Source organism: Amblyomma mixtum, chromosome 2, assembly GCF_055824585.1.
Source record: "Amblyomma mixtum isolate Tamu chromosome 2, ASM5582458v1, whole genome shotgun sequence".
NCBI classification, from domain to species: Eukaryota; Metazoa; Arthropoda; class Arachnida; order Ixodida; family Ixodidae; genus Amblyomma; species Amblyomma mixtum.
Genome location: NC_143013.1, coordinates 20,543,080 through 20,568,033, shown reverse-complemented (window position 1 = coordinate 20,568,033; position 24,954 = coordinate 20,543,080). Strand labels below are relative to the sequence as shown.

The 24,954-nt window shown below is 45.4% G+C and overlaps 1 protein-coding gene and 2 long non-coding RNA genes across 5 annotated transcripts in view; 2 read left to right on the top strand and 1 right to left on the bottom strand.

The window, feature by feature from the left end:
* The window catches only part of LOC149358610 (sodium- and chloride-dependent GABA transporter 1-like), a 56,553-nt gene that overhangs the window by 7,794 nt on the left and 23,805 nt on the right, over window positions 1-24,954 (top strand). Inside the window, exons 7-9 of the mRNA XM_089570734.1 lie at window positions 20,956-21,059; window positions 22,078-22,202; window positions 24,516-24,628. Of these exons, the coding sequence (XP_089426860.1) occupies window positions 20,956-21,059; window positions 22,078-22,202; window positions 24,516-24,628 (342 nt within the window). The remainder of the gene's footprint in view (window positions 1-20,955; window positions 21,060-22,077; window positions 22,203-24,515; window positions 24,629-24,954) is intronic.
* On the top strand, window positions 239-9,977 carry LOC149358612 (uncharacterized). Its single transcript, XR_016288699.1, has 2 exons — window positions 239-5,926; window positions 7,658-9,977. It is a non-coding gene; the product is annotated as an uncharacterized LOC149358612 (long non-coding RNA).
* On the bottom strand, window positions 8,922-20,768 carry LOC149358611 (uncharacterized). 3 transcript variants are annotated; one of them, XR_016288698.1, is made up of 4 exons: window positions 20,365-20,768; window positions 18,260-18,586; window positions 12,297-12,382; window positions 8,922-12,220 (listed from the first exon to the last, which is right to left on the bottom strand). It is a non-coding gene; the product is annotated as an uncharacterized LOC149358611 (long non-coding RNA). The 3 variants fall into 3 exon arrangements; XR_016288696.1 differs by having other exon boundaries at window positions 8,922-12,382; window positions 20,365-20,766; XR_016288697.1 differs by lacking the exon at window positions 12,297-12,382 and having other exon boundaries at window positions 20,365-20,766.

The window sequence follows — 24,954 nt, the reverse complement described above, 5'->3', positions numbered from 1 at the left end:
CGGCTCACAACCACAGCTATGTTAGAGGTGGCGCTGGTTAACACCCTAAAGCTATATCGCTCATTCACATCTCTATAATACGTTTTAGCTCTACAGTTCCCCTCAGATTTCCTCAATTGTGCGCTATGAACAGAAAGGAGTAAAAAGGGAGTAAGCTGTCATCTAGTGCCACTTCTGGCTATAACGTGCAAACTGCAGGCAACCCTGAAATTTTCTGTCTCATATTTCACTCCCAGGTTTGGCGTAAGGCTAAATGGAGGAAGACGATCCTCGTGTCACGTGACTTTTAATGACGTCATTCCAAAATGGCGTTTGTTTAGGTACATTTCTGGGTACTTTTTGTTGCAAAATTAGGTAAAAATGGCGTTGCAAAATTTTGAAACGTCCCTAGCCATAGTTTCTAGGTCGCTGGCGTCTCCACGGTTGCCACGGTGACCATCGTTGTCATCGCCAACGCCACGGTGGTTTGTTGACATGGCTGCGATGGCTGTTTACCGCGCGGTGCATTGACGTGTGGAGTAAGTGCTGCCGTGAAAGTCATCAAAGGTTGGTGCAATGACGAGTAATATTGACCGCGCTAACGTCCGGACTTGTACCCCAGTGCCCTAGTGTTGTCTTTATTATGCAAGTTTGCAGTGCGACCTGTTCCAGCCGTGGTATGATATCGGAAGCCCCTAGAGACGTTTAGCAAGGCGGTGCTTGACTGAATTTGAGGTCACTTCAATTCTCTTCGGCACCTTTCGGTATTGTATCTCGTGTTTGAACATTGCCTCCTCTAGAAGGAGGCAATGGTTTGAAGCATTGGATGAGTGTCGAAAATTATGTTTCCTAGGTTGCGCGTAACTGATTCTGACCTGTATACGTACTGATAGGATGAGCTCGTATGCATAAAAATGGTGGATACTGCGAGCCATTTGGCAGTTGCGGTACATATAAACTATGTTCCTGGAGTCCTGCATGTATGCTCACCGGCGACAAGCTATGCTAAAAAAAAAAAATTAAAATGCGGAAGGAAGATGGACTGGACGTACTACACGCTAGCCTTTGAAAGGACAACACATCTTCCGTCTTAATGTTTAATATGCCTGCAGTGTCTACCCACCAACTAGCCAAGCTGTAATGGATTACTTCGCGTTGACACCCATGTTGCGCAAAGCACACGGTAGGCCACAGCTGCTTTGTACGACGCCGTAACGTTGCCCACGGAGAGACTTAACGCGACGCATCGTGCCACATGAACTATGATCCGTACGCCTCTTTCTTCGCTGATAGGCATTTAGCGAATGTCGTAGTATGGTCACACCACCGAACCTTTGAATATGTAGAAAGCTGCTTTTCTTTTATCTATTTGGTGAAGTGTTTTTATACTCATTAAGTAGAACGTGTGGTTCTTGGTGTATTTCTTGGAACGTTCAGCATTGGAATAAAGCCAGACAAGGCCGAAACTTGTTTTGCTGCCTCTGTCATTTCTGTAATGGTTTGTGATGAAGTGGGAGGCTTGACTTAGGCTTTCAGCATCCGCGTAGCCAGTGTGGCCCTTGGGTTTGTTTGGGAACGATGTTGGGTTATTGCGGGGTAAGTAAAACACAACACAGAGAGAAACGTAAACACTCGGGATGATCAGTTTCTTGCACTTTCTGTGTGTTACATTTTCTGAGCTTCAATTTCTAGACGCCATGAATGCATTCCAAATTTCACAGCTAGCTGTTTTTTCTGCTGCACCAGTTAGTGAAAACACAGACTGATGGGCAAGTTGGTATGACATAATAAGGCAAAAACAGCACACCTGCATAAGGAAGATGCTGCGTTTTGTCTCATCTTCCTTCATCCTTGTGCAGGTGCACTGTTTTAGCCTTATTAGTAAAAGTATGTTGTACAGGGACGTTGGATGCCATGCATGCCGTAATGCGCTGCGTTAACTTTGTGCTAGCATTTGTAGCTAGAAGGGTTTCTTTTTGACATTAGCATTGTATAAGTGAATATAATTTGTGCGCATACATGAATAGCATGCTGGCTTGGCCTTGTAGGCCACTGCATCATTATGAAGTGTATGAGGTGTCACATTAATTGCACGCCTGCTTTTACTGCACGTTGCCAGTTTTGAGGGGAAAATCTGTTTTGTGTGGACTCGGCAGTGACTAGGCAAGCGACCTTTAAATGCAAATAAGCTTGCTCCATAGATGGCAGCTCTGTGGGGCAGTGGACACACACACAAAAAAAGAGTAGCCATGACCTTTCAATATAAAGTTAAGAAGCAGCATAAACCAAACATCAACACGCCATGCATGTGACATGCTTCTCTGCATACAGTGAAGAGCTTAAAAATGCATGAAATGTAAACATGGCTTGTCTGCTTATATTTGGTTGTTCCTTTTAGAGGGAAGCATTTTGACAAATTTTTCTCTGGTTTATGTAAACGTCTAAAGGAGTGTGGGATTTCAGTAAGGAAACATTTACAGTTGGCCACATAAGTTTGAAGTATTCAAATTAGAAGGTCTGAAAAAGCTGTGTGCCTTTTCTTTCTAGCTGCATTCTAATTTTCATTCTTCGCTTGCCATGCTGCTGAATGGGTGGGTCTGCTGGTTCCTGAATTACTGTTTTTGTATATGTGCACAGTCAGAACATATGTATATCACGAGTATGAGGCAACATATTTAAAAGCACAATGTGAAAAGAGCTTGTGGATACATTTTTGAAGGTTGGCAGCTCAGTTCGCTGATATGTTTAGGTGCTTTTTATATTGTCAAGGCCCAGTAGGTATTAAAGGAGTAGAGACAACAAAATTTTAGTTGTTTCTTTCGGTTAGAATGATGCGCAGTACTTTAGAAAGACTAGACAGCTGCATGGATTGCAACAAGAGGCAATATATATATAATTGCATTTTTTCTCTCGCACTGCTTTAGCTTAAACAACCGAACGACGACTGTGATGTCAGGGATGTGTTCAGGTCATGTGAGGCATACAAAGACAGCAGTATTGTTGCAGCTTTGTTCACTGTTATTTGCATCAACTCGTACACAAACCTGTCTAAGAGTTGGAGTCACATAAAGTGAACAGGCAGCGATTATATCTCTTTTTGCATGCCTCATGTGACCTGAACATGTATCTGACTTCAGAGCAGTCATTCGGCTGTTAAAAACCGAAACCAGATGACACGAGAAAAAAAATTAAATTGTAAATTATTTAGCTGACAAAGTTAAAATCCACATGGTGGCTTGTGTATAGCATTGCCTAGTGCATCAGCGTAAAGAGAAATGTGCATCCAAAAATTTGGTTTCTCTACTCCATTAAAGATGTAGCCCATGACATGTTTGTGGCAGACCTTTGAGTTCATCATTCTTTTATGAGTTGTGAAACTGGCTCACTAGAGTGTAGCATATCAGGAGTCAGAGTGTTACTGGAGTACTCTGACCTCATGGTGATTAAAATAGAAGAAAACTAGTTGAGTCCACAAAGAATGAGGTGCTCCTTTCAGAAGCAGAGCTGCTGTGAAGAATGTTCTATGAAAAGACAACCATCAGCTCTTTGCTACATTTCAGGTTATTGTTTTCTTGAAGACCTAGTAATGGGTATTACAGAAATGATAAGAGGTATGTTACAGAAATAATTGGTACCTGCATATTAGCACGACAAGGGGTGACTAATAGAATTTTTGTAGGGGTCTATAGAATTTTGCCTCCATCGAAATGCGACCGCCACAGCCGGGATCGAACCCACGTCTTTCAGGTCAGCAGCCAAGCACCATAACCTCTGAGGCACTGCGGCGGCCAGTGATTTTCTATTACTGGCCCTCGGTACGGTGGGTTCACGGTTTTGCGGTAGAAATGTTATTGGTGTATGCCTGTTGTGCATATATTGGCTGAATATTTTTGTTCAAATTAGTGCAAAATTTGTGAGTTCTTTTTTCTCTTAGAATCCACAATTCATACTGTGGCAGCTGTTACACTTGTATGACACCTTGATAAAACTAGCCAAAAATTATCAGGTCGGCCTGTGGTGGAACCGCGACGGGGACTATGTGAAGTGGACTATGGACAATCACTTCACCAGCAGCCTATGCGAATACCTCGCCGAAACTGGTCTCCACTCCTTCTTCTAACTTTCTGTAACCTACATTCCACTCCCCCTTTTCTCAACTTATGCCTCACGGCAGACTACTCGAATAAAAAAAAAAAAAGTGTGTAGCAAACCAAGAAGGGCATGGGACAATTATAGTAATTTAGATGGAGTGGGGAAGTTGTCTATCGTTAATTTTTAGATTGCAGATATAGTAAAAGTAGACGATACCTAGGCAACATGTAAGACATAAAGCAGAGACCTGGACTTTTGGTTGCTTATAATGTGGTTAGCCGTTGCCCCGCCGCAATAGCTGAGTGGTTAGGGTGCCCGCTGCTGTTCCCAAGGACGGGTTCGATCCCAGTTGCGGCAGCTGCCTATCAGTGGAGGCGAAATGCTAGGCGCCTGTGTACTGAGTGACATCAGTGCTCGATAAAGAGCCCCATGTGGTCAAAATTAATCCGTAGCGCTGCACTATGGCATTCCTCATAACCCATGTTGCCTTCGGACGTTAAACCCCATATTCTATACCATACCATAACTTTGACGTGTTCTGTGTGCTTTACCATTTAAGCTGCAGTAATTGCTGAGCACTTGTTGAGTTTTCATGAGTATTTTTATGTGCAAATGCACAATGTGTGACGGGGTGCATATCGACAATTACGTACGCATGGCACTCATGCTAAGACTGGCGTGCATGTGAATATTCGTGTCCATCGTGTAAATAAACGGAAGTTGCATAAATAGTGAACTAAATGTAGTGTCAAAATGTCTGTGAAGAAAAAATTCTCATGTTGCATGTGCTGTTGAGTCATTTTGATTGTAATGGCAAGCGTGGTTACGTTCAAGATTGCAGCAATATCTCGGCACATTATGATTTTGAATGGTAAAATTTTGTCTGTCTTGCATCCGTTGCAGTTTCAAGTAAGGTGGACGCACACAGTTTCAGCATTGCTGCCAACATGATTTGTGTGAATGGCTTTATTGTACACTGTTGGGAGTAAGGCTTCTAGTCCATCCAAAGTGCTCTGATGAAAAATACCTTTTATAATGGTACTTGTGGTTTCATGTCATTAAAACTACACTCAAATAATAAATAATGTGAGTTTGAGCTGCATAAGTGAAAGTTATGTGACCGCTTTGTTCATGACAGTACATTTGGTTCGGTTCAATCCGCTACAATGATAGAAGACCGTTCTGCTTTGAAACAGCAAATTGACATGCATTCAATTAATAAGCTTGGGATGAGCAACAAGAGAGAAAGCGTACATATTGTTGACGATGCAATGTTGACCCTTAAGTGCCCCTGTTACGTTTTCAGTTTTGTTGCCTTAATTTTCTTATGGTCGCACTGAGCTACCCGATTTAGAAAACTGCCAAAAAATAGTCGCACGTCCTAGCTTTAGTCAAAACCAAGGAGAAGAAAACATGCATATTTATATTTTCGTTTTATTTTTATGAATCAATTTTATTGGCGTTTCCTTTGAATGAGTGTGTTGATTTTCGTCAACTGCATAAATGACTTTCTTATTTATGTTGCAATTTTTAACGTTTAATGCTTTTTTTTTCTAGTTTATTGCTGGTTTCGGCTATCTATACATATTTACTTTTCTTTGAGGGAACGCGCGATGATGATGATGATGCTAGCGCTCTTACAGCGCCCCCTACAGTCAGTTAGCAAATAAGAAAAAAACAACAACATGGCGGTTGTTTACGTACGTTCGAATCGCGGTCGGCGGCTGTTGCGAGTGAAGTATTCGTCGGTGTCTCGTCTTTGTGGCGTGTGTAGTTCTTTAAATTTGCCCCTTTTTTGTTTGTGACCAGTAGACCGCCTATGGAATGCGTGTTTACCTCCCATGCGTCCCTAAAGGTGAGTGAGCAGGACGCAAGCCCGCGCCGTCCAGTACTGGCGTCCCTAATCTGGGTGTTTCCAGCTCATTCTGGAAAATATCTGTGCATATAACTCTTGTTATAATCATCATGATGCAGTGCGTGGGCTGTGATATGTCGTCACATTGACTTTCTCGTGATGCAAGGGTTGGAGAACATTGCAGCATGTCGTTTCCAGCCCGCCTTCGATCCTTCAAGACTGATCTGGACACCGAATAGTGACAGTACCAGTTGACGACTGTTGTGGGTGCGAGGTGGCGTAGATCTGCTAGATCACAGAGAGAAGCAATTGCCGGCAGAATAATCGCAAGACTAACCCACCTGTGGCTCGCAACCACCTCAGTGGACTGAAAAATGCTCGGGACAGAGCGAAGCAATAAAGCTGCACGGTGCGAACGCTATAGATACGTTGCTTACGTCTCATGTAGTACCTATCTGAATTAAATGTTCTGGAATGCACTGGCAGTGTGTACTTCTGCTCTTGGGGCCGAGTCGTCCTTCATGGCGCAGAAAGAGTGCTCTGAACGCATGTGCATACGCTGGGCGGCGCACCTTAAAAATAAAATTGTTTCCATGTTCACTGCATGTTTTCAAAGGCACATGAGTTCTAAGGTAATCCTCTGAGTTCTCGTTCTGCTGGTATAGTCATATTTGGTCTTTGCAATCAATGACTCTGTGCCCACATACTGTCAAAAAGCAAGATTTGTCAGATCTTTCTCAGCCAGAGATGATGTGCTGGCATGCATAAATTGATATATAGCATCGTAATAGTGTGACACTGAACACTTTATTAAGATGTAATAGCAAGTAATTTCGATGTTTGTGTAAGCCAGTGTATTTGCCTTCATTGAAAAAGATATTCAAGAAAGTGTTTTGGTGTTCGTATGAGGCGGGACAGAACTTGTCTATACAAAGTATGTGATAGCCAAGTGCTCAGGGCCAAATGTCACCTATCACTGCCTCTCGCTGGGGCAGGTGGCTCTCTGGAATTCTTTACTTCAGCATACTGCAAAACTAAAATATGTGAAGAGCTGTGCTCAAATTTCGCTTTACTGACTGTAGTTATTGGCTGTTGATTTTTTTTTTTGCACGTGGTTTACTGCTAATACAATAACACACATGGCTCAGTCTGTGCATTGTACTGCGTGCTACTTACTGCATGCAATGCTTCAAAAGCAAGGGTTCGAGCAAGTTGTTTGTTCTAGTTAAGGTTGGTCGCCGAACAGAAAGGGACGACACGGGAACCAGACACACAGCACCGACTGTCGAGATTTCTGTCAGTGCTGTGTGTCCGGTTCTCATGTTCATGCTGTCTTTATTTCTTTGCAATGTGACCAACCTTAGCTTCAAAAGCAGTCTTCGCACTATGTATAGGGAGGGTGCACAGAGAGGGCCTGGTAATAAGCGTGTTCATTTTGTGCTCGTGTCTGTGTACAGCACCTGGTGCTAACTGCTCGCTATACTGCACATTTCAATTTAGGTGCCAAATATACTTCCTTGTGATGCAGTGTGTGCACACCAGGGAATGATCTCGCATTTTGCATCGTACAGCGAGTACTCTTTTCCTTAACATGTAACAAACTGTAGCTGTCTTTCAAAAATATCATTTTAGTGCATCAGCATCAGAACCCCCCATGTTGGAATAATCCGTCGGTCTGAAGCCTCAGGTGACAGAGTGGAGGGAGTGAAATCCACCTTCACGAAATTGCAGGGAAGAGGGAAGAAGAGAGGGCGGGAGGAGGCGGTTGGCAAGCGGTTGCAAATCTGAGTCGAAGGGTGGAGTGGATGTGTCACTGATGGATGGGATTTCATCGGGTGAATGGAGTGGGGGTGTCACGTAGTGATTGATGGTACCCATTCGTACAGTCTGACCCTGTCAGCGGCTGCTCGGTCCGGCAGGAACATAATGCTAACTTTGGCTTATGGGGTTTAACGTCCCAAAGCGACTCGGGCTATGAGGGGCGCCACAGTGGAGGGATCCAGTAATTTCGACCAACAGTGGTCCCTAACGTGCTCCGACATCGCACAGCATCTGGGCCTGTTGTGTGTCACCATCGGAATACAACTGCCGCAGGCGGGGTCATACCAGCGTCTAATGGAATTTGTTTAATTTTGTCGTTACACTCACAGTAAGATTAGTCTTTCCCAAGTACAAGTTGTATTTAATGTCAGAGTCCAAGGAAGGGCAGCTTTCCAAAGCCACAGCTGGGCTTGTACAGCGTAATTAAGCAGCATTAACATCCTTTAGAATCAATTAACGTGTTTGTACTATGATTACACAATGGACACAGTATTTATCAAGGCAAACAATGGCAGCGTATATATGCCTGCAAATGTTTAAATCAAGAATAGTATCTGCTAGCTTATTAAAAATATATCATTTATAAAATGACCGTCCAACTTCTCAGAAGTACCAAATCTGTGGAGAAATACAAATTGAAGATTTCCAATATGCCTAGGAAAATACATTTTGACTGTCAAAAAAGGATTAGGAGCACTTTATTATTAACTACGCGAGGATTGTGGAAAGATGGGTCGGGTCACACCCAATAGTGCAAAACATGAACCCTTGGAAAAGATGCGAAGTTGTGGCGCCTATGCACTCATATGCTGTGCATAATGGGCTGCCTTGCATTACCATAACCTGTCCAGGTAGACTGCCACAAGTCAATAAAAATCTCCGATATATACAACCGCAGTTTTCAGTTAGGTAGACATTTTATTTGTGACATTCTTAATCTAGCTGGCAGGCTATCACCAGCCCGAGGTGAATGTGACGTGCAGGATGAAACGGGTGCCATATGTGGATACTGGAGTAAATGTGATGTGATGAGCCTTGGGAGCATTCCTCTTCACATGGCGCCAGGCAGTCTTGCAGCCACATAATACAGCTGACAGTGCTTCATTCTGTAACCTGTAATACTGCAGTTACTTGCATCATGGATGCAGTTTCTTGTGGGAAAAAATTAGAATGGTAAGTTTGGTGCATTTATTACATGGTGTAAAACATGGTGTGGTCAGTTGAACTTTCCCCAGATTTTGATGATTGATGTAGGGAAAGCATTTATTATGCAAATGCATCCATTATTTAAGTAAATATGGTGTACAAAAACCTGGAATGGAAACAGAAATCAGCATCTGCAGGATTGAAACAAATTCCTAACAACTTTGGCGCAGCACCATACCCATGACTGCCAAGCCACATTTTAGCCCCTAGCCTTTCACTCTACACTGTCCTTAATCTGTTCATTCCCAATGGGCCAGACATGAGGCCGTATGGCACTCGGGTATCCGTATCTGCCTATATGGACATGCCACGTTGTCTACTACACAGCTTTTTAAACACTTGTAGCAACAGTGTCAATTTTCTCAGAAGCATGAAACTTTGTTACGATTAGTTTTATGACACACCCAGCACATTAACAGGCATTCTAGCCGAATTATAATTTCGTTGCAGTTGGGCTTTGAAGCATTTTTCATTAATGAGTAAAAAGGAAATGACATTAACTGGGCACTATATGTTTCATCTAAGCTGCCTTCTCGACAAATAGGGGCATGTTAGAATTTCTAGGCAACAAAGTTGGCACAGTGTTCCCATCACACAACAGAAGGCTCATTGCTTGGAAGGCTGGTGGAGAGACACTGTGTAAGAGCCAAGCAAGTTCATTTATGAAGTGCTTTATCATGTGAGGGAAGGCTATTCACGGCTGTTTCTACCATGGCAATATAAGTTCGTGTCACAAATTGCACCAGCAATGTTCTGAAAAATGAGTAATACTGTTTTTCTGTTGCAGCATTCTCTTTGCAAAATAAGATGAATAGTAGTTTTGCGCTGCAGCTTTCAGTGTGCAAGATGACAGCTACGGCTTAGCCTTTTGTCAAGAATACTTTTTCTCATATGCATTGCAGAACTGTAGAACCACATATTGTCAACTGTCCTAAAAGGCAAGGTGTGTTGCTGGGCGAGTTGGTTGGGGTACATCTTGAGAAAAACAGCACTTGCAGACAAAGGAAACGAGAAGGACACACAACTGCGCTGTTTTTTTTGTGTGTGTCCTTCTTGTTCTGGTCCTTTGTCTGCAAGCGCTGTTTTTCTCAAGATGTCCTAAAAGGGCGGTGCACTGTGACAGCACGACGCAACAAAGAGGAATGCAGCATGGAGCGACACTTCATACTAATTTTATTGAAGAGCGCATGCCTCTATGAGTGCATCACATGCAGACAAAATGAAATCAAGCAGGGATGACGAAGAAATAAAATTATAGTGAATGCAAGGCAGGTATGAACAAGAAAATGAGTGCACTAATTTCCCAAAGATGAAAAATGTTTGCCAATTGTCAGAAGTTCTCTGTTGAGCAGTGCCAGAGAGGGCGTACTCACACAAGCAGATTCTGAGTAGGGAATGAGGGGCCTGAAATATCTCAATTTCTTAATTGTCGGGTTTAACATTCGGGAGCGGCACATGGGCTATGAGGGACACCATAATGGAGGTCTCTGGATTAATTTACACCACCTGGGGCCCTTTAATGCACGCTGACTTTGCACAGCACATGGCCATCTTTGTATTTTGCCTCCACTGAAATGTGGCCACTATGGCCGGATCAAACCCACAGCCTTCGTGTAAGCAGTCTAAGAACGCCAGAGCCACTGAGGTGCCGTGGCGGGATGAGTTCTCCATTCCTAGGAGGAAAGTTTTGGGAAAAAGGAATGACTAGAAAAGAAATACCAGAGGCCTGTAGTGTACCATCAATGGTGCTGCTTGATATGGGATATGATGGCGCACCTTTCTCATGACCATGTGGGCTTCAAGAAAATTAGCAAATGACACTCCTCTTCCCTGTTGTGTCTTGAGCTTGCTATGCTAAAGCACTTTGTCAGAATATCCTGCCAACTAGCTCATAACATAATCCTAATCCCTCACCTTAAATCTGCCATCTTCAGCTGGCAGGGCCTACAAATGCCAGCACAGTCAAATGCTACTTTCTGGCTGCTCCGCATCTGGCACGAGTGTAGCTCCATTATAGCAACAGCATGCACGTGCTTGCACATGTGCACATGCGTTGCATGGTCAACACGTACTCGTGTACATGTTGTGGCAAGCCTCGCACTGCTCACAATGAAGCTCACAGCCACTGCACGATTTGCTAGTTCTTTCCACTGTGTGCTTGGAGTTCACCAAACTTGGTGACTTTACATGCCACTGGCCATCTCCCACTCTCTCAGTACTGGACTTAGAAAGCTCAATCCCCACTTTATGCTTCCTAAATAGGGCAGATTTGCGGTGGTCTGCTCCTCCTTTGACACCTGTTGTAAAGTTTTTCGGATGTGAAATTGAAGAGTACTTTGATTAATGTATCCAATCACCCATTTACCTTGCCACCAAAGTGAGAGTACTTCAGTGCCTCGACTCCAAGTGATTATTTGTTGTTAATCCAATGTACTGCCGATAGCAGTAAGCCCACTGACATGCCCTCTTTGCGTATGTTTTCTCAAAATTTCTGACAAAGCCAAAGGCAATTAGGCTGATGCTCTTTGGAGTGGATACCAAGAAGTGCAGGGAGCAACTGTTGAGACTCAGTCTCATCTGTCCACTTCATCAGAGTGTGCAGCATGTCCCTTGTTGTACTCCTGCAGTCCTTGTTTGTGACTGTATTCAGGTGCGTGCTCCAGTTGTGTAGCACCTGCCAGCTGCAAAGCAGTCGACTCTTCAAGGGACCCATCACCTGCTCCCATGCACTGCCATAAACAGGGGCATCATCAGACATAAATGCCTGACATGGTATTGTGTTTTTTTCTTTGATGGCCTCGAAAAACCTCACCACAGTGCCCGTGTTCACCCTTTTTGAAATCAAGTAGGCACACGGGATACCAAAGGCATCTTGAGAAATTGTGAGCAGGGTTGTCAGTTGGAGTTAGTACTTATTTATGCCATGGGTGGAGTCAGTGCACAGTTTCGCTGCCCCCAATTCATAAAGGAGCTCTCGTTGTGGGAACGTCATTAATGCTAGCTCAAAGTCACCATCATGACTGTTGGGGTCACCCTTCTTCCTGTAATACAACAGTGGCGACTCATTTTTTGCCCTCATTTCTTCGACCCATAATTCAACACTCTTAAAATCGTCTGGATCTCTCTGCTCTGTTTTTCCAATCCTAAACTTATCTGCAATGTTACGGAGGTCCTTAGTGGTCACAAGTTGCATCCGTGGGCTTGATCCACTTGTACCTGCTCGGATGTTGTGCACAATGGTTTTTTCTGGCACTCCTGCTAACCGGCCTGAAAATGGTACAGAAAAAAACTGTTAACATCTCTGGTTCATCTGCCTACAGCCATGTAATAAAGTGACAAATACTTCTGGTCGGATTCCTTCGTCTTCCACTTTGTTCCTTTTCACAGGTGACAAACAGTTCATCTTACTTTCATTTCACTTTTGTGGCACTGCAAAGCACACAACAAAATGGTTGTGTCAAAGCCAGATGGACTTTATTTTTATGAGCTTGAGTGTTTAAACTTGCATACTACAATGCAAAACAGGGAAGTTATATACAGCGTGTGTAACGACGAAGAAGTTCTTGTTCCGGCGAAGACGACGACGAACTTCTGACCGTTGTGTTGAGCGGCATTGCCATCGCTTTGTGTGTGAGCTCTCGGTGCTCGACCTGTGTGTCTACGAGGCCTGTGTCTCTGCGTCTACCACCGGCGCCCTGCTCCTCTAACCGTCCCAGTACCCATCTTACATTTGGTGGAGGTGCTGGGTAGAAATCTCCATCGTGGAGCTGCGTAGCCGCACTCTTCCCACGCTTGAAATGCCAGAAGACGCCCAAAATCAATCTGTGCAAACGGGACCAGCTCTCATCTGCGCCGGCTCCCTTCGCCAGCGAGATCCGGCAATCTTCAGCGGAGCCGATGAGAATGACGTGGAAGACTGGCTCGCGTCATACGAACGGGTGAGCCTGTACAATAGATGGGACGACGATGCGAAGCTGAACAACGCAATTTTTTATCTAACGGGGGTCGCTAACCTCTGGTATCGGAACCACGAGGGAGACATCCGAACATGGACAGCCTTCAAAACGAAGCTTGCCGAAGTCTTTGGTCGCCCCACTGTCCGGAAACTTCGGGCTGAACAGCGTTTGCGTGAACGCTCGCAGCACGTCGGCGAAAGCTTCACCAGCTATATAGAAGAAGTCATTGACTTATGCAAACGTGTCAATGCGAACATGTCCGAAGCCGACAAGATAAAACACATCTTGAAAGGTATCGACGATGATGCCTATCAGATGCTATTAGCCCGTGACTTGCGCACCGTTAAGGAAGTGTTCACGCTCTGCCAAAGCTTCGAGGAGCTGCGCAAACAGCGGTTATTGACTCGGAAACACCAACAAGCCCAGGTTGAATCGCTTTCTGGACTGGCGCCTGCAGCTGACAACACCACCTCTATGCTGCAACAAATCAAAGATTTCGTCCGTGAAGAGGTAGCTCGGCAACTTTCTCTTCTGCCTAGCCCTCAACAGGCGCCGCCTTATTTGGCCCCGGCTCTTCGACAGGCTATACAAGACCAGGTTACTGAGGCGCTTCCATCCTTCCATCCTCCGCCACCTGTCGCCGCACCCTTGATTTACGCCGATGCTGCTCCTAGGTCTGTCACCAGTCCCATGCCTTGCGCCGACGTCGCCCCAAGACATGTAGCCGGTCCTCGGACTTATGCCGACGTTCTAGTACAGCCCCCGCCGTCGTCCTATCCTACAATGTACGTGCCTGTGCAAGCGTCGGCACCTGCCCTGCGACCAGCTCGAAGAGCAAGCAATCCGTGGCGCACCAGAGACAACCGTCCTGTATGCTACACTTGCGGAGTGCCTGGCCACGTCGCGCGCTACTGTCGTCGCCATCTCCAAGCGCCAGCCCCACGTGCGCAATCTTCGGGGTACTGGCCTTCAACCCGTCAGTATTCTGAGCCTGTCGACCAAACGCCAAGTCGTCCTTACTCCCCTGATCGTTCAGCCCTCTCCAGCCGCCGCTCCCCTTCGCCTCGACGCCGCTCTATCTCCCCCATGCGACGTCGCCCTGATTCTCCTCAGCAGGAAAACTAGGCGCCGCAGTTCCGGAGGCAAGAACTGCGCCCCCGTCGAAATTTCGAAGACCTCATCGATCACCTGCAAACCTTATTGATGTTTTTGTTGAGGGCGTGTCTGTGATGGCTCTGATAGACACCGGTGCAGCAATTTCGGTAATGGACGAAAAGTTATGTACTTCTTTAAAGAAAGTTAAGACGCCAGTTTCGGGACTCACGCTGCACACGGCCAGCGCACAGCCGATTACGCCGTTAGCAGCATGCACCGCTCGAGTTCGAATCCAGGACACACTATACTCCATCGAGTTCGTCGTGCTGCCTTCTTGCTCACACGCTTTAATTTTAGGGTGGGATTTCCTGTCGCGTCACGAAGCTGTCATCGACTGCGCTCGCGCAGAAGTTGGCTTCTCCGCTTTGCCTAATGTCTCGCCAGACGCTGCTCCTTCTGTTCCGTGCGCTAAAGCCGTCGTCACTGAAGACATCATCCTTCCTCCCAGCTCCACTGCGCTTGTAAGCATCTCTTGTGACTCTGTTTGTGATGACGTTGTTCTCTTCACGCCAGCCTGCACTTTCCTGCGCCGCAAGTCCCTCCCGCTGCCCTACGCTGTGCTCACTATTTCTGCAGGCCTTTCCGTGCTATGGGTCTCTAACCCGTTTTCCTTCCCTACTGCTTTGCGCCATGGCGAATGTCTCGGCAGTTTACAATCTATTGCGTCCATTCTCACCTGTGAGGACCCCGCCGATTCACCTCATCTAGCCATGACTGCGCTCAGCCCTCCATCTTCTGCGCCTGATTCCTCCGCTACAGACCTCTTCCTTCGCTCTATCGACACCGATCTTCCTTCCCCGCAACGGACGCAGCTTGTTAACCTCCTTCACCAGTTCCGCTCCTCCTTCGACTGTCATCGGAGTTCCTTGGGCCAAACTTCCACGGTCACCCACCGTGTCGACACCGGCAACCACGCCCCAGTGCGGCAGCGCCCCTATCGTGTATCTGCCACCGAGCGCCATGTTATCGAAGAGCAAGTTGATAAAATGCTCCAAGACGGTGTGATCCAGCCCTCCAGTAGCCCTTGGGCTTCGCCTGTTGTGCTGGTCAAGAAGAAAGACGGCTCCATCCGATTTTGTGTCGACTACCGCCGCCTTAATAAGATTACGCGGAAGGATGTCTACCCTCTTCCGCGCATCGATGACGCTTTGGACTGTTTGCAAGGGGCCGAACTATTTTCTTCCCTCGATCTTCGTTCCGGATATTGGCAGGTCCCCATGGAAGCGGCCGATCGCCCCAAAACCGCTTTTGTAACCCCCGACGGCTTATACGAATTTACAGTTATGCCATTCGGCCTTTGTAATGCGCCTGCAACATTTGAGAGGATGATGGACACCATTTTGCGGGGATTAAAATGGAAGGTATGCCTCTGCTATCTCGACGACATCGTCGTCTTTTCTGCGGATTTTGACACCCACCTTCATCGCCTGAGGCACGTCTTGAACTGCCTTTCTGACGCCGGTTTGCAGCTAAACTTGAAGAAATGCCGTTTTGCCGCTCGTAAACTCACTATCTTAGGGCACGTTGTCTCGAAGGAAGGCGTTTCTCCCGACCCAGCCAAACTTCGAGCGGTCGCTGCTTTTCCCAAGCCTACATCTGTCAAAGAACTGCGCAGCTTCCTTGGCCTGTGTTCCTACTTTCGTAGATTTATCCGAAACTTTGCGTCGATTGCTGCCCCTTTAACACAACTCCTATCCAGCAGCTCCGACTTTTCACAGTGGTCACCCGCATGCGACAACGCGTTTTATACCTTACGCCGCATCCTCACCGCACCACCTATCCTGCGCCATTTCGACCCGACAGCCCCTACCGAGGTCCACACCGACGCCAGTGGTGTTGGTCTCGGAGCTGTACTCGCGCAGCGCAAACCTGGCTTTCATGAGTACGTTGTCGCCTATGCAAGCCGCACCCTGACGAAGGCAGAGTCCAATTACTCAGTGACGGAAAAAGAGTGTTTGGCTATCGTTTGGGCTCTTACCAAATTCCGCCCTTATCTCTATGGTCGTCCCTTTGATGTCGTGACGGACCACCATGGGCTTTGCTGGTTATCCTCCCTGAAAGACCCCTCCGGCCGCCTCGCAAGATGGGCTCTTCGTATGCAGGAATACGATGCCCGTGTAGTTTATCGCACCGGACGCAAGCACCAAGATGCCGACGCCCTTTCTCGCTGCCCACTTCCGGTTGAGCTCGCCGGCCTCTCAACACTCGACGACTCCCCTCCGTTGCTTCACATCAACGACATGCCTTCAGCGCAGCGCATGGACCCTTGGATTGCGTCTCTGCTTGATTTCCTCTCTAACACTACGGCGGCTTCTCCATCACGCGCTCTCCGTCGCCAAGCTCTTCACTTCGCCATTCGTGACAATCTCCTTTACCGCCGCAACTACAGCGCAGATGGTCGCAAGTGGTTATTGGTTGTTCCTCGCCACCTCCGCTCGCAAGTCTGTGATTATTTCCACGCTGACCCACAATGTTATAAATGCGGAATATAACAGCACTGAAAATGTGGACAAGAAAAGAATAAGGACATGTGCTTCTCATCCTGTCCCATTTCATTCTGCATATTCAAAAAATGCACCGATTCGCCTGACAGCTACCTTTAAAGGAGTAGAGACACCAAATTTTTGAACGCGAACTTTGTTTCTTTGGACTTGTGCACAAGACAATAGTGTGCACGAGTCACAATGTAGAATTCACTTACGCCAGGTGAATAATTTCTAAGTGAATATTTTTCTCATGCTGTTTCAGTTTCAACACCTGAATGACTGCTGCTAAGTCAGAGACAATTGGAGGGCATGCCAGTCATACATAAACTGAAATATAAATGCTGCTTGTTCATTTTTTTTTTTTTGCGATTTCAACTCTTGTGCAGGCTTGTGTTTTATGTTAGTGGTTTTTGAGGAAAGGAAATGGTGCAGTAACTGCCTCAACCATGCCATGAAGGAAAGAAGGAGTGAAAGAAGCAAGAGAGAAAGAGGTGCTGTAGTGGAGGGCTCCGTAATAATTTCGACCGCCTGGGGATCTTTGGGCACTGACACTGCGCAGCACATGGGCACCTCTTGCCTCCATCGAAACTCAGCTGCCGCAGCCGGGTTCTAACCCGGGTACTCCAGCTTAGTAGCTGAACACTCAAACCACAGCCGTTCCTGCGAGCGTTACTGATGAAGTGCCAAAACAGCCAAATAATTCTAATTAATGAAAGTTCACTGCAGACGATCTGTCTTATGAGAAAAAACATGGCCCTTATACAACCATTACACTGGTGGCGTTGCTTTGATCAGCAACAAAATGCCTACGCTTTTGACAGGCAGCCAAAAAAAGAGGCTAGCATCGAGTGCAACTGTCAGTCATTCAAGACACGTTTCATAGAGCTCAAGCCGACTTCTTACGGATGAAGTTCAACGTCAGCCGATTGAGCGACAGACCTAGGATAGTCAATGAAACCAGCAAAAAAACAAAAGAACAGACATTGGAGTAGTTCAGTGCTAGACGACATTCCTAATTATGTTCAGTTCGAAAGACTGGACCCCTTCCACAAAGCATCTCTAAACTAAACGGCATGAAGTTCGTACAGACTGTGCTGTGCATGCAATGTGCCGTGGATCAATTGTTTTTCACCGTTCGATGCGACCAAGTAGGCTCAAGTGAATTGCACTACAGTCAGATACAACTCGAGAACGAAGTGGCAAATGGCCCTTAAAGAAGACCCCTCCCCAGTCAATGGCGTCAGCTGATTTTCATCAGTTAACCCAATTAAAGCCATAACTAATCCCCTTTCATCTGCCACCCTCCTGCAGTGCTACCCCCTAGGATTAACCATGACATCATGAGAATCGGTCGACACCATTGGATGGCAGGCTTCCTTTGAGGGGCATTGGCCACTGGGTTCTTAAGCTGTGCCCTACTATAACTTCTTCCGCCCCCTCGTTTTGTGGGACATGCCTTCTCCCACTTTACAATAGGCATTTTCGTGTTGTCCCACCTCTTTTGTGCCATAGATGCATCGCAGAAGAATAAAAATCATTGAAATGATCACTCGAGTTAATGAGCAATATCTTCCCCCTAAAATACATTTCTATTGCACTTTCGTCTCCCATTTATGAAAGGTTGGTGGAGTGTAGCTTCTAAATGTTTTCACATTCCGGTACAGTCAACACAGCATGCACAAATGCTTTGTACAAGAGGAGTGGCTAACCTGCAAGCCCTCTGGCATCATCCTGGGACAGCCTTTGGTGGCAGGCCTCATTGAAGTGTCCGTAGTGTTTGTTTTGAAACACTACATATACCTTGCCCTCTTTCTCCATGACCTCTAGAGTAGCAAAGCAGTGTTTGCTGATTTTGCAGCTTCCTTGCCCCTTTTCCTGCCTTTGGCGCTGTTCTATAGGAAGCTCTTCGTACGAGCCGGAATGGTGGCAGTGCAGGTAGCGTTTAAAAACCCTTGGTGCACATTCCTTCTTTCCTGTTGAAGCTATAAAATGGCAGCAAGTTTTGCTTTCTTCTCCGTCTTTCCAGGCGCAAAATCCTGAAACGGAAAGATTGTAAACATAACTAAGCACTCCACATAGTATTAGTTAATTATTAGTGTGAAAGCACAATTCCGAACGGTAAACCCCGAGCAAGATCCTGCGATGTGTATGTGGGTTTGTGCCAAGAGCATAGCAACGGCGACATAGCAACCACAGCCTCACAGCAGCATTGCAACATAGTTATGACACGATGCCAACATGTGATGTTAAGTCCATGACCACTCATGACTAAAAAGAAATTTTTAAAAATTGAGGCGTGAACAAAGGTGGGCTCCATTTTGATAAAAACGTGTACACAATGATAGCACATGAATAACGGCATAAGGCATCCTTAGAAAGCCAACAGTAAAGTAACAAGACAAGGCAATGTTCATGAAATTCTGCTTTTGCACGTTTATAAAATTTCGGCAAAACTTCTCTGTCAATTTTTTGTGTATCACACTACTTTCATTTTTGAAAAGCAAGGCCAAATTAAAGTTTGTACTTTTTACATACACTAATGAAAAATGCATGTGCTATGGAGTGGGCACATATGCAGTACTCTCGCACTACTACTGGCGCTCTGCCTCTGCCAAGTGCGCATGACAATCACAGATTTAGCTTCAAATTTTCAGCCTTTTGCCTGCAGTGCAAAACTGCATTTCCCAGCTTTTTTATTGTTAAAAATTTATCAGTCATTCGCTTACTGTTTTTTCCTGCTATAGCGCATGGGGAACAATTTTTTGAGAAAATTATTAAGTTCAGGTTAAGTTATTACACGGACTGTTACATGGAAGTATTTCAATTTTACTACACCCTGCAAAAACTCATTCCTGCACAGCAACCTTTTACATGGCCCTGTCCTTTGACCACAAATTCAGGTCAGCGCTGTTGACTTCTAAAGGCAGAACAATGCTGGGCATTCTTCCTACACACTTCTGCATGTGGCGATTGCCATGGCTTCAGCGCTGCTAAGCCAGTGCATGCCGCGACAATGTTGTGTGTCCTGTCGAGACATTGCATATGCCTGCAACAAAGCATAAGCAAGGCCTGTAGCAGCGAGTCTGCTGCAAGGACCAGTTTTTTTCCTGCAGTGGCCACTTTAAATATGAAAGAGAGTGCACTGCTTGTCACTTTGTTTATGGAGGACCTAGGACACCAAAAAAAAATTCTGCAGACACACATAAGACTGCTTACCAGCGAGAATGCCAAAGCATTAAAGTGCACAGTCATGCTATGTTGCAGAATGACGAGTCATGAGTGCAAGGCATGACTACGCAACTTTGTACAAACTCTGCACACCTTATGTTACTAGTAAAGTGCTGAGTCATGCAACACTTCAGAATGATTAGGAGTCAAAACTATGACTACCTAAACTTTGTACAAACTATACACCTTACATTACAAATAAGTGCAAAATGACTATGACAAGTCATGGCTTTCAAAGGTTATAGTACGTTACGTTTCACATTTCACTCGAATGCCCGCAAAGGCTACCTCTGCAGATCTGTCGCAGTAGACCAAGCCCATTGAAATCTTCATGGTTTCTTTAAAAAACGTGCATGTCATCGCTAAGTTTTTGTGCACAAAACCACGTGCAAGTTTCCCCAGGTGAGTGCAAGCCCGTAAATAAAAAAAAAGAACGCGCTTTGTGTTTACAAACTTAAAATGCGCGCACTCGAAAAGTCAATAAACTGCAACTTTTCAATCGGTAATCTAAGCGCGCGACTGCATCCCGCTTTGGCCCTTTATTGCTTTAATCACAGCGTGCGTGCATGCAGACTTCGTTTCTTACCTTTATTAGAGTCGAAGACTAGATTCTCCACCTCTTCCTCGAAGTCGTGGTGCCGTCGCAGGTCACGAAGGGCGACAAAATGCTTCGGACGTAAGTCGCACAAGAACGGCCGTGCCTTACTACATGTTGTTGTGACTGGGAGAAGGATGCATGGGCCTGCCTACTGGCTGGAGCCGAGCCACCACCGCTGCCGCGTGCAGATAGAGGAGAAATCAGAGGAAAGAGAAAAAGAAAAGACGCGTCGCAGCAACAACCGCGTCCTTCCCCATGAATATCCTCGATGGGTGTCTTTAAATTACTAGTATTGAAGAACGCCTTGTCGCAAACCGCTGAAGCAACGCCATCGCACGTGTCCGTCTCCATGCTCAAGGCAAAAAAATAAAAAAAAAACAAGCGAGCAAGAAGTGCACCTTGGGATACCTTGGGATATTGAGCAAGGATATTCAAGAAGAGTTGAGATTTTCCCTGTCGGTTGAAGCGCAGTGTTCCCCAAAAGTCCCCACAGAGTGACGTAGAGTAGAGCAGTGACGTCTGTTCTCGGTTGGCCAATCGCAACGAGGATCACCTTCCTCTGAATACGCCCTCCGCCAGGTTTGGGTTGCTGCCGGCGCCCAAGTGTTTTATACCTACGGGATCGGCTACAGCTCGGTGCTGACACTGGGTAGCTACAACCAGTTCCACCATAATTTCATGAGGTTAGACTTCCACCCATTTTATTTTTAGGCACAACTCACGGTTCGAACGGTCGAAATTAATTTCCTCCGTTCATATCCTTGTACTTTTTCTTCGCGCCATTTTTGTTTAATTCTCTGAGTTTACAGTAACGACACTTCGCAATTTTTCAAGGCGAATCACAATGCACAAGCAGCTTAACTTAAGTCCAGAGACCTATATATGACAGCACCGGTAAAATAGAAGGCACATCTGCTAGATAGCTCCAGTAATCAAATATTAAAAAACAGTTCAGATCATGAAATTAACATTGGGCATACAAAAGGACATAATTGGACCGAAAATCTAGTAATTATATCCTAAGAAAGTACACGCACTCAAGACAACATAAGGCTCATTAGAGTTCAAAAAATAAAGACATGAGCTCTCTTTGATTCAAGCCAACTATGTGCATGAATTTGTTGATTAATATACTTGAAAATTCTGAGCCAATGGCTGGTGTTTGTAAAATGCGCGGAAGCGTGGAATTTCCCATACATCCAGACTTCTAGTGAGTATATTAGCGATTCGGCGCTGTAAACCAGCCAGTGAGGCTATGTGGTTAGTAACTGTAGAAGAGGAAAAATAAGATTTTTTTAAACGGAATTCACGTGTTTTACAGGAATGTGTTTTACAGTTACGACGATTACGACAATCGCATCTTGGCATTATATCGCTCATTGTTTCATAAGATTACAGTAAAAACGTGTTTTTTGATTTGCTAGGGCGGTATGCCTGACATTGTTGCCGTTTTATTTCTAAAATATGCGCGTATTTATTGCTCTATTTACGGCGTTAATATTTCACACCGTTTTTCTTCAGTGAAGTATGAGTGCAAATAAAGCACGATCCGAGAGCAGGTTCATTTCAAACCAAGCCACGGAATTTTTGCTTTGTCCTCTAAAGCTCAGTATACGCGCCCTATATCACGCCAGCTATATACTTCATTGCTTCTTATCCGAGAATAATGGCTAGTTTTCTTTTTCTTTTGCCTGATTGCAGGGACTCGGCAATCGTTTGCATCGTCAATCCCATGACAAGCGTTCTAGCCGGAACAGTTATATTCTCCGTGCTTGGTCACATGGCTTTTTTGGCTGACAAGTCGGTAGGCGACGTAGTGAAGTCGGGTAAGTGAGCTGCGCTCGACTACAGTGAATGGAACAGGAATCTCAAGCACAGGAAGCAGTGCTTGTTTTAATTCAATGGCATTTAGGTTGTCGTCTTGCAAAAACTACGCGGTTTCTCAGCAACAAAATTCCCTGATTAGTCGAAAGGGTCGTGACGTCATCAACACCACCAAATTTGAATATCTGTGGACTTTCTAGAATGTTCGAGTCCGTCCACTGGATTATCATATGGGATTGAACCAACCCGACCCACTCTTTCACCTTAATCCACCTTAACCCACCCAATGATCCACTTTAATCCACACACTAATTTAAAGTAATCTATCTTAATCCACCCACTAATCCACATTAATCCACCTTAATTTATTTTCTGAGGCTGAGCCAAATTCCAAAATTTGGGGAGTGCTTTAGAATATTTGGAAACTTTGAAATGCTATCACATTTTTTTCTTCTTTAGTAATGTGGTTAAAAAGGCTCCAAGTTTTATTCATTTCTCACTCCTCAAGGGCTCTGATGGGCAGATTTCATGTAAAGAGCAGAGTCTCATAATTGAAATCGTACACCCTTTTACAAAAATAGACACCTCACGGGCATTGCTTCTAATTCATGTAGTGGGGCTTCATATACCACCTCTGGAAATCCTAAACTCAGGAGGTGTGAGGACGAAAGTTTCTCAGACCTTCGAAAAATTTGGAACGCTGATAATGAAAAAGATACAAACGGCATGGACCAGAAGCAAATACGATGTGCAGTATGTTTTTGACAAAGGCCGTAAATGGCGGTTCGTGCTTACAGAAAACAAGATAGTTCAGCTTGTTTAAAAAATGTGCACAAAGAAGGAAAATGCGTCTAACGCAAGGATTGAAACACCAGAGTGTCAAAGTACTAGACAATAAGAAAAGGAACCCAGCACAAATATTATAAATTGCAAAAGTCGATGACAACAACAACGTAACTTGGTAAAAAAGTATTTTTCTTTACTGGAGCGTAATTTTTTTCAACGCCTCTGCCAAACTCATATGTCTGGCTCTGATTTCGTGACATAATAAATTAGGCTTGGTACCAAGAGGGTTCGCATCATGCTCCAAGCCATTACCATCTGCGTGAAAAGGCTGTGTGAGGCACATGCCGTTTACCACAACATCAGAAAAATCACATCAGCTTAAGTGCTACTTTGCGTCAGGGTGCGTCATCGCCACCCATCGCTTCCCACCCTCTCTTTCTCTTCCATCCCACGATTACTCTTTCCCTTCCTCATCGCCCCCAAAAAAGTGGAGAGAGGATTTCCCTCTCTCTAATTTGCCTCTTACCAACCGAGGCTTCACTGCCAACGCCAGACACTTTTTGCGATAATGGGCGTTTTAATGCTATTCATAGGACTCTGGCAGTGCAAAGAAGCTAGGTTTGTTTGTAGCTTATACTGTAAGCATCCACTCAATTGCACGTAGCGTATCTGCCGAAAGAATCTCACGTCTTTCTCGAGGCTGCAGTTTTGCAAAAGCTTTGCTGCTGACTGCAACAGCAAGGTCGGTCCTTTAAAGGTGCACTGAAGAGGAATCTGAACTCGTATTTTTACCGCTGGAACACGATCTACACGTTCCAAGCGTTCTTTGAAGTCTTGAATTATTGTCCTGTGCGGCCGATTTCCCTAATTTAAATTCGATTAATTAAACGTCCCGGCTCCCACCTTTCTTTTTGAATTCCCCGCAGACGGTTGGAGGAGTCGCCAACCTTCGAACCAGTCCCGTGGCGGCTTGCCGCTCTGCCATTGGCGGAGTGATACGTAGAGACCGGCGAAAGCAAAGAGTCCATGCGTATTTTTATTCCCGTGGGCCTAATTTGCAGCTTTGTAGTCTCTGACTAGATCTATTTATTCACGGAAACCTGAAAACAAAATAAAAGCGAAAGCAAAGCAGCCACGCGACTGCCTAAAAGGCACTCCATGCGTTGGTCGACTCCTCCCACCGTCTGCGGGGAATTTAAAAAAAAAAGGGGGGGGGGGGGGAGCCGGACGTTAATCCGATTTAAATTGGGGAAATTGGCCGCACAGGGCAATAAGTCGAAGCTTCTAAGAATGCTTCGAACGTGTAGATCGAGTTCCCGCGGCAAAAAGACGAGTTCAGATTCCTCTTCAGTGCACCACTCGTAGTCAGGTATGACATCGCAGCAGCGTTAGTAGGCTTGTTAAATAGCCAATACTGCTACGAATAGGTTTATTATGTGGTGTAATGCCGTCCTATGCGGTGTGAAGCTCCCCATGCCAAGAGTCCCTCTTTAGAAGTCACCGTCTTCTGTCTTGCATGGCTCACTCAGGACCAGGCTTGGCCTTCCTTGTGTATCCAGAGGTGGTCACTCGACTGCCGGGTGCGACGATCTGGTCCATACTATTTTTTATCATGCTTCTCTGCCTGGGACTCAACAGTCAGGTATGGTTCAGTTAAGTACGCTTACGTGAATTTTTCTTTGCAGCCGTATACACTAAAGAAGTGACTGCATAACAGTCAGTGGTAGAGAGAGGGCAAGTAGATATAGGTTTCTTGCAAATACAAAGTGAACAAGGGAGAGTGAAGCCTTAGGTTGTTTGCCAATGTTTCGACAAGAGTACTTGTCTTCGTCCGGGGAAAGCTTTCATTACTGGCGTGGTTTAAATAGTACCTTAAATACGAAAACGTGGAAAGATCACTTGGAGGGTCCGTGGTCAATGGCCTCTTCAGTTATTGTAGGAATGATATGGATTACGGAGCAAACAACC